The sequence below is a fragment of the Notechis scutatus genome, chromosome 1 (assembly GCF_049901735.1).
Source record: "Notechis scutatus isolate UNSWTSFEM ecotype Mainland chromosome 1, rNotScu1.2, whole genome shotgun sequence".
Lineage (NCBI taxonomy): Eukaryota > Metazoa > Chordata > Lepidosauria > Squamata > Elapidae > Notechis > Notechis scutatus.
Window position 1 is genome coordinate 224,573,711 of NC_142009.1, and position 15,534 is coordinate 224,589,244.

The window sequence follows — 15,534 nt, forward strand, 5'->3', positions numbered from 1 at the left end:
AGGGAGAGTATATTTATCTTATTTCAGCAGCACAACTTCCCTGTGTTGGTCTGGGTATTATTCTTTCTACCCACCTTTAAACCTGCTCCATCAGAATTGTAATATTTGCCCTTTTTTCCCTTCCTTTAGTGTTTCATCCATTTATGTGACAGCATGGATCGCACCTGTCCATCAATCTCCAACACTTTCTACACCAGCTTGCTTGAAGATCATCAAGCCCTGCTGGATGCGTTCTACCAGGGTGCAAGCTCAGCTCAAGAAGGTAATGGATGCAGTGGCAAAGAGACTGGCCTCCTTGAATTTTGAGGATATTACAAATTGGCCATTATATTTCTCCATCAGAACTTTCTCTGATTCTTAATCGATGGCTGCTTGCAAGCATTATGTTTCACTTATATTCTCACATAATTATTACAATGTTTTTCACCTCTGTGCTCTGGGCCAATTAGAGAACACATAGCAGATGTGATATTGATGTTCCATATAGTGCAATCAAATTGTTTGCATTACTGTTTACAGGGAATAGTAATGAGTACCTAAGTTTGTAAGCCACTCAGACTCACTTATGTGAGATGAATCCCCCAGTCTTTATGTAGATTAAACAAATCAAATAAGTTCTCATTATGATGTATCTGGGCTTATTCTTATCCCGTTGCCTTGAACTTCACTGAAAATGCCCCAATAAAGCCAGATTCTTCTCAACAGTGACAACGGTAGCTTTTAACATCTTAACGTATATTTTTAAATTTCATTCCATGTCTTAACATAATTACTTTGAAACCACATACAATTTATATTTATCAAATAAACACCCAAATGTTTTACATTTTTCTAATATTGAATTCTGTTTTGTTCATCAGTTCTATTTGCTCTTCATATTTCTGTTGTTTTCTTTGTCTTCAGTTTATTAATCTGAAAGCTAGCTAATGCACCAAATTCTTTTAATTTTCTCATTGTTGATGGTTAGACCGAAAACCAAGAAAGATACATAGTGATTCTTCCAAGCAGATTTCTTTATTGCTCCACACCTATAGACATAATTTTGCAACACTGAAGGACTCTACTACTTACATCAAATATATATTGTGAGAACTATTGGAGAAGGACTGTCTTCACCCTCTTTCTCTCACACCAACTATTTGAACAAATTCTTCTGGAATGCACTGCCTCTCTCTTGTGAAGATGGACCACAACCTTCTATTGCACGGGTATCAAATCCATGGCGTCACATTGCCGTCACATGATGTTTTGTGATGTTTTTCCCATTCGTAGAGCTGGGGTGGGCATGGCCTGTGCGGGCTGCCAGTTTGACACCCCTGTTCTATCGCATCATTCAATGCCCTTTAAAGCATCTTCCAATACCAACACAAATCTCTCAACTTGTAAGCCTCTTTTTTAATTTGTATACCCTAATATCCTCTCCTCTCATATCTCTATTCAAGGTTTCAAGACCCAAGATAAACAAGAAAGGGATAATAGGCAGCCTTGTCTTGTTCCCTTTGCATTGTTAAATCTTCATTTGTGCTTTCTGTGAGGTATAAATTGATTTTACCCATTTTATAAAATTATCTTCAAAGATAGTATCTTCTAAAACTTCACATAAACAGGCCACTTTAAATTATCAAAGCCTTTCTCTGCATCTAAAAAATTAGCACAGCTTGTTTTTTATTATGCTGTTCCAAGTATTCTATAATGTCTAATACCATTCCAATATTATCTTTTAATTGTCTTTTTAAGTAAAAATCCACATTGATCTTTATGAATAACTTCTTCCATAATTATTTTCAATTTGTCTGCTGAAATCATTGTAAATAACTTATAATTGCTATTCAATAATATTTGTTGCTGGAGTTAAATCTCCTCCCTCTTTATGTATTAATGCTATATTAGCCTTTTTCCAAGTCTCCGCCTCTATCCCAGTATAGAATTCATTATATTTTGGAGGGGCTGTAAAAATCTATATTCAAAGCATTTGTACTAAGAACCTGGTAACCCATCTGCTCCTGCTAGTTTCCCTGGTTTAATATTTTTTTTATAAATTCAGAAATTTTACTTATTGTTACAGGTCCATTCATAATCTGTCTTTGGTTCTCTGTAAGACTTGGTAAATTTTGTTTTTTAAATAATCATCCTTTTATTCCAAGGGAATCATCCTTTTATTCCAAGGGAATATCAAGTCCTTTGTACAAGTTAGAGTAACATTAATTGAATAGCCACATAGTATGTCCCTCTTAACATTTCAAAATCCTTTTCTTTCTCTGTTCTTAATTTATACACTAGCCATTTCATTCAAGTGTTGTTTTTCTGGTGAGACCAGTCTATTTAGCCATTTCACTGGTTTATTTTCAAATTCAAATTAAACTTCTATAGTAACAGATATCTCTGTGAACAATAACAGAAAGTGAACTATGTGAAGCAAAAGAATTCTGAATTTGCAGTAATCATTTTTGGGTGTGAGGCCTAGCAGCATGTCAGTACTAGTTGACTTGTCTCCATGTTGTACCATTGTAGACACCAAAGCAGGGAATTACAAAAAGGGTTTATTTTGTATACATGTAATCTTTCCATTGTATTCTTATTCCTTACCAGCAGTATTTCCAAAACCAGCTGAGCCAGCACATGGGTCGTGTCAATGCTTGGCAGCTGCTTTTACAGAAGCCCTGGCTGCATCCTGTGGCATCCCAGGAGGGCACCTCACGCTTCAAAAGGCCAAAAAGCAGGTGTGAGTTGACTTTGCATGTATACTTATCAGCCACTGGCAATATAGTCTATTAAAGCAGCAGGGGTTGGCAATATCATTGGCATCACTTGCAATGAAAGTGTTGCTTCCTGCTGGAGAGAAAACTTACTGCTTACAATGCAATACTTGGCAATGGTACTTAGCATTAATAATATCAAGAGCCACTTTGGTCTAGTGGTTAAGGTATTAGACTAGGATCCAGGAGCCCCAGAATTCTAGTCTCACCTTAGGCACAAAGCCAGCTGGGTGATTTTTCTCCTGAGAGTAACTTTCTCTCAGCCCTAAGAAGGACTAGTGTGGAGGGCTATTATTTTATTATGTTATTATTTTTCTTTTTTCTTTTTCTATATGGTGTTTTTATATTTTTGTAAGATTCCCTGAGTCATCATATGCAAATAAGTGGCAGTATAAATTTTTGAAATCAGTAAATAAAATAAATGAGGCATGGCAAATCACTTCTGGGAAATGTTGCCTATGAAACTGCAGGGATTCATCCAAGCAGTCTCAAGAGAATCAGACACAATTGAATGGAAGATAATAATAATAATAATAATAATAATAATAATAATAATAATAATAATAATAATAGTAGTAGTAATGGTACTAGTAGCCAAACCAGTCCTGCTGAATTACATCCTTGCTATATTTCTGATCTGAGCTTGTGATGTCTGGAGAGTGACTAATATTTAACCCTGTTGTTTGTGATGTGAAAGCAAGTTAAAGTAGATACAGAATCCTATAAAAGAGGACTCAGGCTCCAAGTCCCGTTGTCTAATATTTCTGAAAGAGTTGCTCCTGTTGCTTTTATTTTTCCCTTTTATCTAGTCAATGGACCAAGAGTTTCTCTTGTGGCTTTCTTGCAGATTTCCCAGCAAATAGCTGAAAAGCTCACCAAGAAAGATGACCGACTGCTTCCATGTCTTTTCTCATCCACCATGTGTCCTACTTCTTCTATGAGTGGGCTAAAGGTAACACTTTTGATCAAGGGTCTTCAGACTTGGCAAGTTTAAGACTGTGGACTTCAACTCCCAGAATTCCTGAGCTAACATGACAAGGAGGATTTCTGGGAGTTGAAGTCCACAAGTCTTAAAGCTGTCAAGTTTGAAGACCCCTGATTTTGACGGTTTGATCTTATTTGCAACTCATTATGGTGTAATGAGCCTCTTTTTCCTCCTTCAGCTGGGGAAAGAAGGGATAAGATTTCAGCAGTCCGTTGTTGTTTTGTCTTTCCATTGCTTAGGTCCTGTATGCCTGCTGCCATGTCAATCAGGCTCTGTGCCATCGCATAGCAACTCCAGAATTCCTGAGTCTGCTAATCTGCCACCTGCAGGGCAAGGTATTCATTTTCCTTTCATTCTTCACTTAGAAAGAGAGCTGCCTGTGTACAAATACAGATCCTTAACTCAAAGACTGCTCTGTTTTGTTCATGAGGAGAAAAAGCAAGTACCTACCTTCTGTCCTGTTAAGGTATCTATCCTAGTGCTTAACATTGCCAACTCTGATTGGCAGTGCTTTTTTTTCAGGAACTTTTCCCATTACCTCTTTCATCCATTAACTGGCAAAACTAAACTTCTCAGTATTTTGAGAGTTCATAAACTGGTAACCAGAAACAGTCTGGATGAGAAAGTGATGAGGTAAAAAGGGCGAGACAATAGGAGATGACAGGGAAGAAGAATTGAGGCAGCTATGAAATAGTACAGAAGGAATACTAAATGGGCTCCACGTTGACTAGATCTTAGAAAGGTGAAGACTTGGAGATAGAGTGCTTCAAAACTAAGGTCTGTGTCTTTAAAAGGTCTTGCTGCCTGAAGTTGCACGAGTCCAGGCTGTGGAAGCCTCATTGAGGCTCATCTCCCTGATGTTGCTCCAGTGCCAGATCCTACCTCCACAGTAAGTACCAGAGCAAAGCTTTTGAAAATGAATTGATGAAAATTAGCAGCAAAATGCTCAAAATTTGGCTGCTCGATTTCAGGTCTCCCGTTTGAAGTCTTAAATCTCTCCTGCAAAAATGCCAACAGGTAGATGGAAAACTTTTAGTCATATTATGGAATGCCTGAAACTCCCCCAAAACTGGGGAGTCTGGCTTGTAGCTCTGGCCTTTCAGGGGTTTCCAAGCCAGATTAGGAAGGAGGTAGGGGCTAACAGGGGTTTTTCTTAGTGTTGAAAATGAACAATTCTTATTTCCACAAGGCATGATCTGTAAATCCTTAAATTCTTCATTTGCCTTGCTTTAAGGAAATATTCTTTCATCACATAAAACAAAAGACCATTTACAACAGTGAGAAATGTTTGCTGTACACTGTAAATTTATAAGCAAACCTCTCTGAGTATTTGCCGAAATTACCTCAGATTCATCTGTAGCTGTTCGAAAGAGGGCATCCCTCAGCAGTGAGATGCTGCAGAGAGCCTCCTTTTTTTAAAGCATTCAATGGGAATTTTGCTGGCAAGATGTTAAAGGTTTTAAAGCAGGGAGGGAGCCATGTGTTTCAATCCCATACCCATTGTACATGAGGAAATATTGCTGAAATCAATAGGTTGTATTTCTCTGATTTACAGACCTTTGAGAATCTTTATCACTCTGCAGGGCAAGAGCAAACTAGGGGAATTTAGGATACTCTTTTCTTTCTACCTGAAGTGGCTTCTGATAGCTTTCAGAGGAGAACATTGTACTACATACGTCCTTCAATAAAAATTCCACTTGAGGACTTTTTTAAAAAATGGCACATAAAAAGAAAAATAAAGAAAAACTTTCTTCTTGGGCAAGCAAACACAAGTAATTCTTGCGTATAGTGAAATGTGAGTGGGTGTAATGAACTTCTTTTAATCAAAGAGCAAAAGCGAAGGGAAGGATACATGCAGCGCTTTCCACCAAAAATGACAATTGAGTTCTAATGAAAGTTGGCACTTCCTGAGAACTGAAAATGTCACACTTTTTTTCCCAGGAATGTATGAATTCTTAAATTTGACTGTCAGGCTTGGAAGTATTTGAATTGTGATGGCCCAGCAGGGAGTATATCTTAAATTTAATCCAAGCACATCCTCTACTCTAGATATTATAGGTTTGGGAAATAAGTTCAACCTTTGAAGGAACTTTGTTAAATAAGGATATTCCGGAGTCACTCTGCTGAAGCAGCAGTGATTCCACTATCATTTCATAGCACCAGAACACAGTAGATTATTTTTATGTTCTTTGCACATAGCCTTGTAAATTATCTTCTAGGAGTCATATGGTTTCCAGTTTGATTACCAACAGTTGTATGGACTGTACTTCAGCAGTTCTAGATGATTTACAGTATATAGACTAAAAACAACCTGAAACTGAAACATTACAATCAAACAATGTAATAGTTATCATGTAAAAATTGCAGTCTAGGAAAAGTTTCCTGAATGAATTCAGATAAAATCTTCATTCATGAAGAAAGTGGGGAGGCAACCTGGAGATGTATAATTTCAGGAACAAAAGCTGCTACTGAGAACGGTGTTCTATGGGTCCCAGCCATTCTGATCTCTCATTGGGTAGGCATCCACGGCACCTTTCCCACTGGATAAATGGCGGCGACGCGACAAAGGTGACTCCCCACAATGTTTTGGATGACAGATCATTCACCAACACCCAACCACAACTATTCTCAAAAGCATATCTGGTTCTCAAATGATTTTCAGAGGCTGTGGAAGCTGCATGAGCATGGGTCAGCCTTTCCAAAGGCAGATAATTCTAAAACTTAATCAAGAAAAGATACCTTCAAGTGATGCTCAACTGATGATTTCATGGTTATGTAGCCTCTGAAGTGCCAGTGCTTTATTCCTTGTACTTATTTTCTTAGTCACTGAGCAAGTGCTTCAGAGAACATTAGGGGTTTTATATGATTTGTTCTTTTTCTTTTAATTATATATATTTTTATGTTGGTTCAGGTCTGATATTGTGTTAAAAGAGACCATGCGGCTTTTCAACCACAAAGCAAATGCCTCTATTCTAGTGAGTATTCCTCCCAGCTGAAACTGAAAAGGATTTATAATTTCCTACTTAAATTCACCCACCTCCTAGACACAGTTCACTTGTTAATTCATTTCTGTAATAGACATTTAAGTAAAAGAGAATTTCAAACGTATTGCATTATAGATGATGGTATGACCAGTATTGTGCCCAAAATTTCTGTTGCTCAGACATTTGTTAAATGAGTTTTTCCCCATTTTACAACCTTTCTTGCCACACTTGTTAAGTGAATCACTGCTGTTGTTAAGTTAGTAACCCAGTTGTTAAGTGAATCTTGCTTCCCCACTGAGAGAAGATTACAAAAAATGATCACATGACCCTGGGACACTACAACTGACATAAATATGAGTCGGTTGCAAAGTTTCTGAATTTTGATCACATAACCATGGGCATCCTGCAAACATCGTGTGAAAAATGGTCATAAGTCACTTTTTTCAATGCCGTTGTAACTTCAAAAGGCCACTAAATGAACTGTTGCAAGTTGAGGAATACCTGTATATCTTTTCATATTTTCTCTTCTAATTTTTTCTTTATGTTTCTGTAGTTTTTAATGCTGTGTAACCTCTTTTGTCATGTAGAGTGCTGCAGGATTGTTACTGGCCTACCTGATCCAGTATGGCGCTTCAGTGAAACTGAGCCCAAAGCAAGCCTTGACAAATATAGCTTCTGCACTCGCAGAACCTGCAGAGGTAACAGTCCAACTATATAGAGCAGGGGTGTGAAACTCCATTTCATTGAGGGCCGCATCAGGGTTGGGTTTGATCTCGGGGGATGTGGGTGTGGCCAGGAGCGAGTGTGGCCAGGGGTATGGCCAGCTCAGCATCACTTGTCACAGCTCTGTTTTCAGCTGCGACGGCCTCCTGCCAGGAAAAATGGAGCTGGTTCTTCGGTGTTTCCAAGGCCGCCCACGGGCCAGATCTAAGCACTCTGCCTGTGGGCCTTGAGTTTGACACCCCTGATATAGCGTTTGAGACAAGTAGAGTAGAGTAGAGTAGAGTAGAATAGAATAGAATAGAATAGAATAGAATAGAATAGAATAGAATAGAATAGAATAGAATAGAATAGAATAGAATAGAATAGAATAGAATTCTTTATTGGCCAAGTGTGATTGGACACACAAGGAATTTGTCTTGGTGTAAATACTCTCAGTGTACATAAAAGAAAAGATACATTCATCAAGAGTCAAGAATCATCAAGTACAACACTTAATGATAGTCATAGGGTACAATAAGCAATCAAAAAATACTAGGAAACAGTCCATATAAATCGTAAGGATACAAGCGACAAAGTTAGTCATACAATCACAAGTGGGAGGGGATGGGTGATAAAGAGGGATGAGAAGATTAACAGTAATAATAGTGCAGACTTTGTAATAGTTGAACAGTGTTGAGGAATTATTTGTTTAGCAGAGTGATGGCTTTCGGGGGAAAACTGTCCTTGTGTCTAGTGAAAAACATGAAAAACAGAAGCCTCTAAATGGATTCATAAATGGATTCACACCCTTACAGAGTCGGGTGAAACCTGTGTTCCTCCAGATATCATTGAATCATAATTCTTTGCATCCTCAGTATTGGATGGACTTCTGAGATTCATCATTCAGCAACATCTTGAATGGACTGTTCCTGCCATATAATACAGTGGCCCATTTGTGATTTAGACATTTGGTGGTAGTCTATTGCAAACCCTTCTCATGTCTTTCAGCTGTACCTGCCTTCTCCCATGGGAGCTGGCTTCTATGATGGGCTCTTGTTTTTGCTGCTACATTTATTAAGCCAGGTATGGGTTTCCTTCTCCGTTCCACTAAGGAACTGCTCTGAATTGTTAAGAGTGTATAAGTTATCCAACAAATAAGACAGTTTTCTGCCAAATGGTAGTGAGTGAGAATTGACCCGCATTATTTCTTTGCTGTGCTATACCCAGTTCCACTATATGAATGAGTAGAAAAAAGGCTCCACTTAAATGTTGCCCCCCCTTTTTTTTTTTACAAAAATATCCTTGGATTGGGGGCAATATCAGAAGACTGAAAGAAAACGGAAAAAGAATCTAGAAATGGAAAATGCAGTTTGCCGTATGATTACACCAATATGTGTGGTATATTTGATAAAGGCGTGTCGGATTTAAGAGGGAACGTCTGCAATAAGACCTTCTGCCTTCAACCGGGTGGTTTGAATCTGGATTCTCTTGGACTAGGGAGATACAGCAACCGTGAGAGAATTTGTGGCCTCAGAGCTCTGGAGCATTGTATGGCATCGCTTTGCTATGGTGTTCCACTTGACCACTTGGCAGCCAGTGATGGAAGGTGAGACCCCGAGAGCTGGCCAGGAGCCACCGGTGCCTGATTGGAACCTGCTATCACCGCACGGTGAGTTTTATTTTCGTTAAGGGGCCCTGCGTTATAAAGTCAAGTTCGATCTCTTGGGAATCATTTCCTTCTGTCCACATAACTAGAAGACAAAATGTGGGAATTCTAGTCCATAAGGCTGAGGAGAGGCTGTATAACGTCAGGATGTCCTTGCTCTCTTTCTGGGCATTAGACGTGGACATGGGCGCTGTGAAAAAGGACAGGAAAGCATTGAGCGGATGCATCAGGGATGTTCTCTCTCTCTTGCTGTAGGGACCTTGCTCTTCCTCAGCTTAATCCTCTTCGTCTTTACCCAAGAACCTCACCAGTGCCTTTTCCAGCTGGCCCAACCCAGTAGTGTTATGATGGCAATGCTGAACAAGCTACTTGAACCCAGCTTCTTGAAACACTTGGCCCAAATGTGAGTAATCAACAATCCAACCTTGACCTAAAGAACAGACAAAATAGACGCAGCAGAGAGTTACGCTCGAAGGCCTACGTGCTTGTTTTCCGATTCCGATTCTGTAAATACAACCATAAGGTGCAACAAAACATTTTGAGGTGGAAATGGCATTGTGAAACTACATGCTTTTCATTCACCCAAACGCTACTAACATCACCCAAAACAATCATACCATCTCTCCTGCACCTAATGTTGGTCGCATTCTTCAGCACTGGGCTTTTCAAGAAGGATCTGCCAACAGGGGCAAATATGGAACGATGTGAGCACCCCACTCCCAGATATTTTCCTAATGTGATCACTTTTGAGAATATTTAAAATGTATGCAGCATAATTTGTTTTCCCACTAAAGATTCTAAGTTACTGGACTAAAAAAAAAATGCATTTTTAGTGTCTTTACCCATTCCAAACTTTCAGCACCTGTACTCATATTCTAATTAATATTCTCTGTATTCCTTATTATATTATTCCAACAGCAGCAAATAGGGAACCATCTGAGCACCCCACTTCCTCACGTCACTTCCAGATCCTAAAAATTACAATGGATTATAATGGATGAAGATAACCCTCTTCTTGCAGAGACCGAGAATTTGAGATAATTTAGTTTGACATAACGTTTTGTTTGTTCTCTATGAAACATATACAGGATTTCAGTCTCCTCCAAGTTCATCTTCAGAGGATACTTGGGAGTGGGCTTTTGGAGTGGTAATCCTCCAATTTTGGAATATCTTTTCAGCAAAGGTAGCATCTCTAGTCTAGTCCCTGTCGCTGCTAGGTGGCAAGATTTAGGAAAGCAAAAAATGAGACATTAATCCTCTTTATTACATTTTTTATGCAGGGAAAGGCTTTTGTATTCTTCCATGATGTTTAATATTTCTGCAGTGATATTTTTATTGCTGCTTGTACTCTTACCAGGGCATTACTTATTATTCTATATTTTTTCAGGTTTTGAATGTGTTTACATCAAATGTTGGATTTTCATTGTAAGGCACTTTGAGATCTTTTGAACAGGAAGCACTATATATCATAAATAAATTATACACTTTCCCCCTTGAAAGATATCCCCTAAAATTGAAGAGTGACAAGCCAGGGAGCAGTTGGTGGAACTTGGGAAGTTGCCGCCTCCTAAATCAGACCATTGTTCTGTCAACTGCTGTCTGCTGCACTGAATGGATGGCGCCTTTCCCAATTCCTGAATGAAAATGTCAGGCCCCGAAGCATCCCTTCCGTTTTGCACGGGAAGCTCTACCGCTGAGCTACAGCACTGCAGCCCTTCCTTTACCGCAGTTACTGCTTTACTGTTAACCTTTTGCATAAACCAAGGGTCTTCAAACTTGGCAAGTTTAAGACTTGTGGACTTCAACTCCCAGAATTCCTGAGCCAGCATGACTGGAAGAAAAATTCTGGGAGTTGAAGTCCACAAATCTGGAAGCTGTCAAGTTTGAAGAGCCCTGGCATAAACATTTCATTTGACTTAATGTTTTCTGAAGCCACTGATGCTTGGGACTGCAGCTGATATACTAAATCTGGTGGAATTTGATCAGCCTAATGCCTGACTTGCTGCTCTTTTTCTCCTTAATCCCCAGGCAGGTGCAGGAGGACAGTGATCCCAAACTGGTGCCCACTGTTGTGCTCCAAGTCTGTCGGGTATTCTGTTTCCCGTTTGCTCTGGATGTAGACCCAGAAACTTTAGAATGTATCATAGCAAGCCTGAGGGACTCTCAAATCCCTGCCCATTTACTCCAGGTAAAATCTGTTCCATCATTTAGGTACTTGCAAGGGGGTGGGGTCAGGGAGAATAGCCTTATAGTTCCCTACCTGTGCCCCGGCTGTTCTTTTTCCTGCATTTCATCCTGCTTCCCGTTGACTGCACATGTAAAGGTGGCCTAGATAACTAGAGAGAAGTTGTACTTTTGGTGTAAGATAGAAATTCCAACCTTTGGAAAACATAAACGGATTTTGATTCCATCATGCTGTTCTTCATAAGAATCTCAATTCATTCCTGGACTCCTTCCTCTCCTTTCTTAGGTCTCCGTTCAACATCTTCCCATCTCAGAGACTGAGTTGCCTTTGAGCCTTTTGTGCCGCTTGGTATTGAGTGATGAGGGAATCATTGGGCAAGTGGTGGAAGTAGCCACCTCAGAACAAGCCCTTGTCTTCTTGTCGGCCATTTTGCTTTCAGATCAGGTAGCTATTACTGCAGACCTGCTCTCTCTGCTCACTCACATAGCCCGGGCCAGTCCAGCTCACTTGCCTTTCCTGCAGAGGCTCCTGATCGACACCGATTCAGCTTCCCAGCTGTTGAACCATGTGCTTCGCCATCGGGATTGCCTGATCCGAGCCAGAGCTTGTAGCCTTGTAGGCAATCTTTTACGACATGGAGAAGGATTTCCTCATAGACTCTGGCACAAGGCTGGATTGCAGGAATTTTTGGTGGATTGTCTTTCAGATGAAGATGAGCACGTGCGTTGCTCAGCCAGCTTCGCCGTCGGTAACGCAGCCTACCAGGCTGGTCCTGTAATGCAGGGTGTTAACAAAGCCGTGCCTCGGCTTGTTCGGCTCCTGGGAGATTCTCAGGCAAGGACCCGTTGCAATGCCGCTTCAGCACTGGGCAACTTGGGACGACAGTCCGTGGAGGTGGGAGATTTGCTGATCCAGAGCAGAGCACCTGAACTTCTGTTGGATGCGGCCTGCCACAACTCCCATCCTGCTGTGCAAGAGGCAGCGCTCTTTGCTTTACGCTCCATTGGTCAGCAGTCCAAGATTCACCAGGTACAAAGTCTGTAATTTTGAAGGGTGATGATGGATGACTATGAACTCTGGTCCAGTGAGGAAAGGATTGGAGACGGGCAGTACTTTAGTGTAGACCCTCAATGCACCACAGAAGTTTTCTTCTCAAACTTTATTTACTAGGCCAGAATTAAAATATTATGCATTAGATCTAGAAAGGTTATTCTATTAGACTGTTATTTTTAGTCTTAAAGAATTCCATTCTAAATACTGGCACCCAACGTTACTGGAAAAGGAAAAGTCCAGAATGTTTATTTAATCTCATTTTGTCTCCTGGTTTCTATTAACGTAAGACTGGCACTCTCTATCCTCTCTTAACTTAATAAACAGCCATCAGGAAGCCTCCATTTTTTTGTACAACGATCACGATTGGGAATGCAAAATTAATTTTATGATAGCTAAGCATAGGATCTTTAGCAGTTTTGTCCTAGTATCAAGTGTTTTTAATATATTTTGATAGATATTTGTTTTTTAAAAATTTCCTGTGTCACAAATGTTTTGTTAACGAGATACAGTAGATTTTTATGTAAAGATATATGATGTAGCTTTTCTAGCTACTAGTTTGTGGAGGGAATAAAAGAGGCTATTTGGAAAAATAGAATCCTTAGTGTTCTCTTAGTTTGTTTGCTTGCAGACGTTTCAGTACCCATCTAGGTAATTGCATCAGTGCTGGTGAATGTGGAATTGTGTCTATGGATGCTTGATTTGTCTGAATGCCAAGCTTCCAGGAATGCCAAGCTTTTATGGATTTAGTTTGTTCTAGGCTGCTCAGTTCACCAGTTAGAACTATGGTTGAGTCTGTCCACGTGTTATGAGATTAAGGAGTCTTCCCACTGACTGCTGGCTGGGGTACCTGCATGCGCTTTGCTTGTCTTCTGCCTGTCTGTCCCACATGGCAGCCGCTACAGTCCTTACATTCCACACTATAGATGACGCCTGTTTTTTTCTTCTTGGCCTAGTGAGTCTTTTGATTTACTTAAGATGTTTTGGAGGACTTTAGTAGGTTTGTGTGCTACAAAGATGCTGTGTGGTTGTAATAGTTGTTTCTAAGATGCTTATGATGTATGGTAGTGTTCGTGTTTGTATAGCTTGTATTGGTTATGCTGTAGTGGGTTGAGTGGTCAAGCACTTTTTGATTAAGTCGCATGGTATCCATTTTGTTAGAAGTTGTTGCATAGGCGTTTACTCTTTCTGGTGTTTTGGGTTGCTTTACTCTTCTGAATAATGTTCTTACCCAGCTTTACTTGTGGGAGGTTGGGTTGTTACTTTGATAATGGAGCACTTACTTTGTGCAGATTGTTTTTCAACAGAATTGCATTTCAAATTTGCCCTTGATTCCTTTGCTGATCAGCATATTCAGGAAAGGTAGTGCTTTTTTTTCTTCTTCTTCTTGTGAATTTTATTCCTTTGAAAATGGAGATATTTTTAGAACTGATTGATTTGTGAGAACACAGCCCTAGATAACTATTAAGTTTCCTTTCTAGGTGCTGATGTCACTCCAAGCAAGTGAAAAACTGGAAGCCCTTTCCATTCATGGATCTCAGGCTTCAATGTATAGTAGTCCTCGGCCAACATCAAGGCACTGTAAGAAACTGATCCATCTCCTCCAGGCTGCACACAGTGTATAAGATCTGAAGAACAGATACAACTTTTCATTTTTTCGGAATGCTTTAGGTTTGGAGGACTGTAAAGTAGTAAACTCCATTGTAGATACTTTTTGAAAATAGACTTTAGTGCGCTTGGAATATCATTTTGATTCTTGCCTGAGATTAGTCACAAACTGTTTTTTTTAAAAAAACCAACACTATAAACTGCCTTCTGTAATGACAAGTCTACGCATATAATAATTCTTTCCTATTGTGAAGAAGCTATGCTGCACTGTTATCCAACATCTTGGAAGAAAGACTTTCATGAAGTTGATTCTTGTGACAGTTTTCTTTGGAATGCTTATGGTGGACATCTACCAACATATAACAGTCTCTGCTGAAAAGAAGAAAAGGTGTTAGCAGCATTGCTGGCTAAAATGTTTGCTTTTAGTTTTGCAGAATAACACAGGACAGAAGCTATAACACTTTTTAAAAATCTTGAATAGGAATAGAATTTCTACTTCAACCGACTGATCAATTTTGATCCTGCTCATGAAGGTGTCCCATTTTTATTTATTGAGAACTTTTCTAGAATATTTCCCTGGCTAGTCTCCTGCCTTTATTATTGTTAAGTCTTTGTAATAAAAGCTAGTGTTGATATCCGGTGTTCTTGCTTATCTATGTACCATTAGAAAACTGTAAAAGGTATTTCGGATTCTGAAAAGTGACAGCACAAACTGGGTCCTGTGCGTTAAATATTTAAGGATTATATATATGACTAGAAAGACTTTGAATATATTTTTCTAAATAAAAGAGAGAACAGATTGAAACAATGCTGAGAGGATGGCCTTTCTGGAATTTAATATTACTGTTCTCATGCACTTCCCTTCTTTTTCCTATTTAAAAATTATAACTTTACACTTGGAAATCAAACCAAAGATCTTCAGGATGATACAAGAATTATATTTTTCCTATCATTCCTATCATATCACCTATTTTTACAAGCTTAGTAACTTTCAAGACACTTAAGAGGTTCATAGTACATCTCTTTGGTGAAATAAAGAACATTTAGTATGAAAAAGAATTCTACATATATTCTTTCTAAGTGTTGTTCTCCTGCTCAAGGTTAATCAGACGCAACCTTCATTGATAAGTGACACAATTACCTGAATTTGTGTCTGTAACGAGCTTAACTGAATTGAAATGTACATTCAAATGAGTATCACCCTTGGTATGGTACAGGTAGTCCTCAATTTACAACCATTCATTTAGTGACCGTTCAAAGTTACAACGGTACTGAAAAAAGTGACTTATGTCCATTTTTCGCACTTCCATCCGTTGCAGCATCCCTATTGCCACAGGATCAAAATTCAGGTGCTTGGCAACTGGTTCATATTCATGACAATTGCAGTGTCCTGGCCTGGGGTCCTGGGGTCATCTTTTGCAACCTTTTGACAAGCAAAATCAAGGGGGAATCCAGATTCACTTAAAAATCATGTTACTAACTTAACAAATGCAATGATTCACAACAACTGTGGCAAGAAAAGTTATAAAATGGGGCAAAACTCACTTAATGAATGTTTCACTTAGCAACATAAATTTTGGGCTCACTAGTGGCTGTAA

General features: G+C 39.3%; 1 protein-coding gene across 4 annotated transcripts in view; it reads left to right on the top strand.

Annotated features, from left to right (window-relative positions):
• The window catches only part of STK36 (serine/threonine kinase 36), a 25,515-nt gene extending 10,944 nt beyond the window's left edge, over positions 1-14,571 (top strand). For 3 of the 4 annotated variants that reach the window (XM_087950388.1, XM_087950389.1, XM_087950391.1), the window contains exons 15-27: positions 130-262; positions 2,590-2,720; positions 3,604-3,708; positions 3,981-4,076; positions 4,536-4,630; positions 6,653-6,716; positions 7,313-7,423; positions 8,436-8,510; positions 8,925-9,096; positions 9,349-9,496; positions 11,122-11,281; positions 11,564-12,307; positions 13,810-14,571. In XM_087950388.1, coding sequence (XP_087806514.1) covers positions 130-262; positions 2,590-2,720; positions 3,604-3,708; positions 3,981-4,076; positions 4,536-4,630; positions 6,653-6,716; positions 7,313-7,423; positions 8,436-8,510; positions 8,925-9,096; positions 9,349-9,496; positions 11,122-11,281; positions 11,564-12,307; positions 13,810-13,953 — 2,178 coding nt within the window. In that variant the 3' untranslated portion in view covers positions 13,954-14,571. The remainder of the gene's footprint in view (positions 1-129; positions 263-2,589; positions 2,721-3,603; positions 3,709-3,980; positions 4,077-4,535; positions 4,631-6,652; positions 6,717-7,312; positions 7,424-8,435; positions 8,511-8,924; positions 9,097-9,348; positions 9,497-11,121; positions 11,282-11,563; positions 12,308-13,809) is intronic. The other variant, XM_087950390.1, reaches the window with a different exon arrangement.
• Positions 14,572-15,534: the final 963 nt, after the last annotated feature.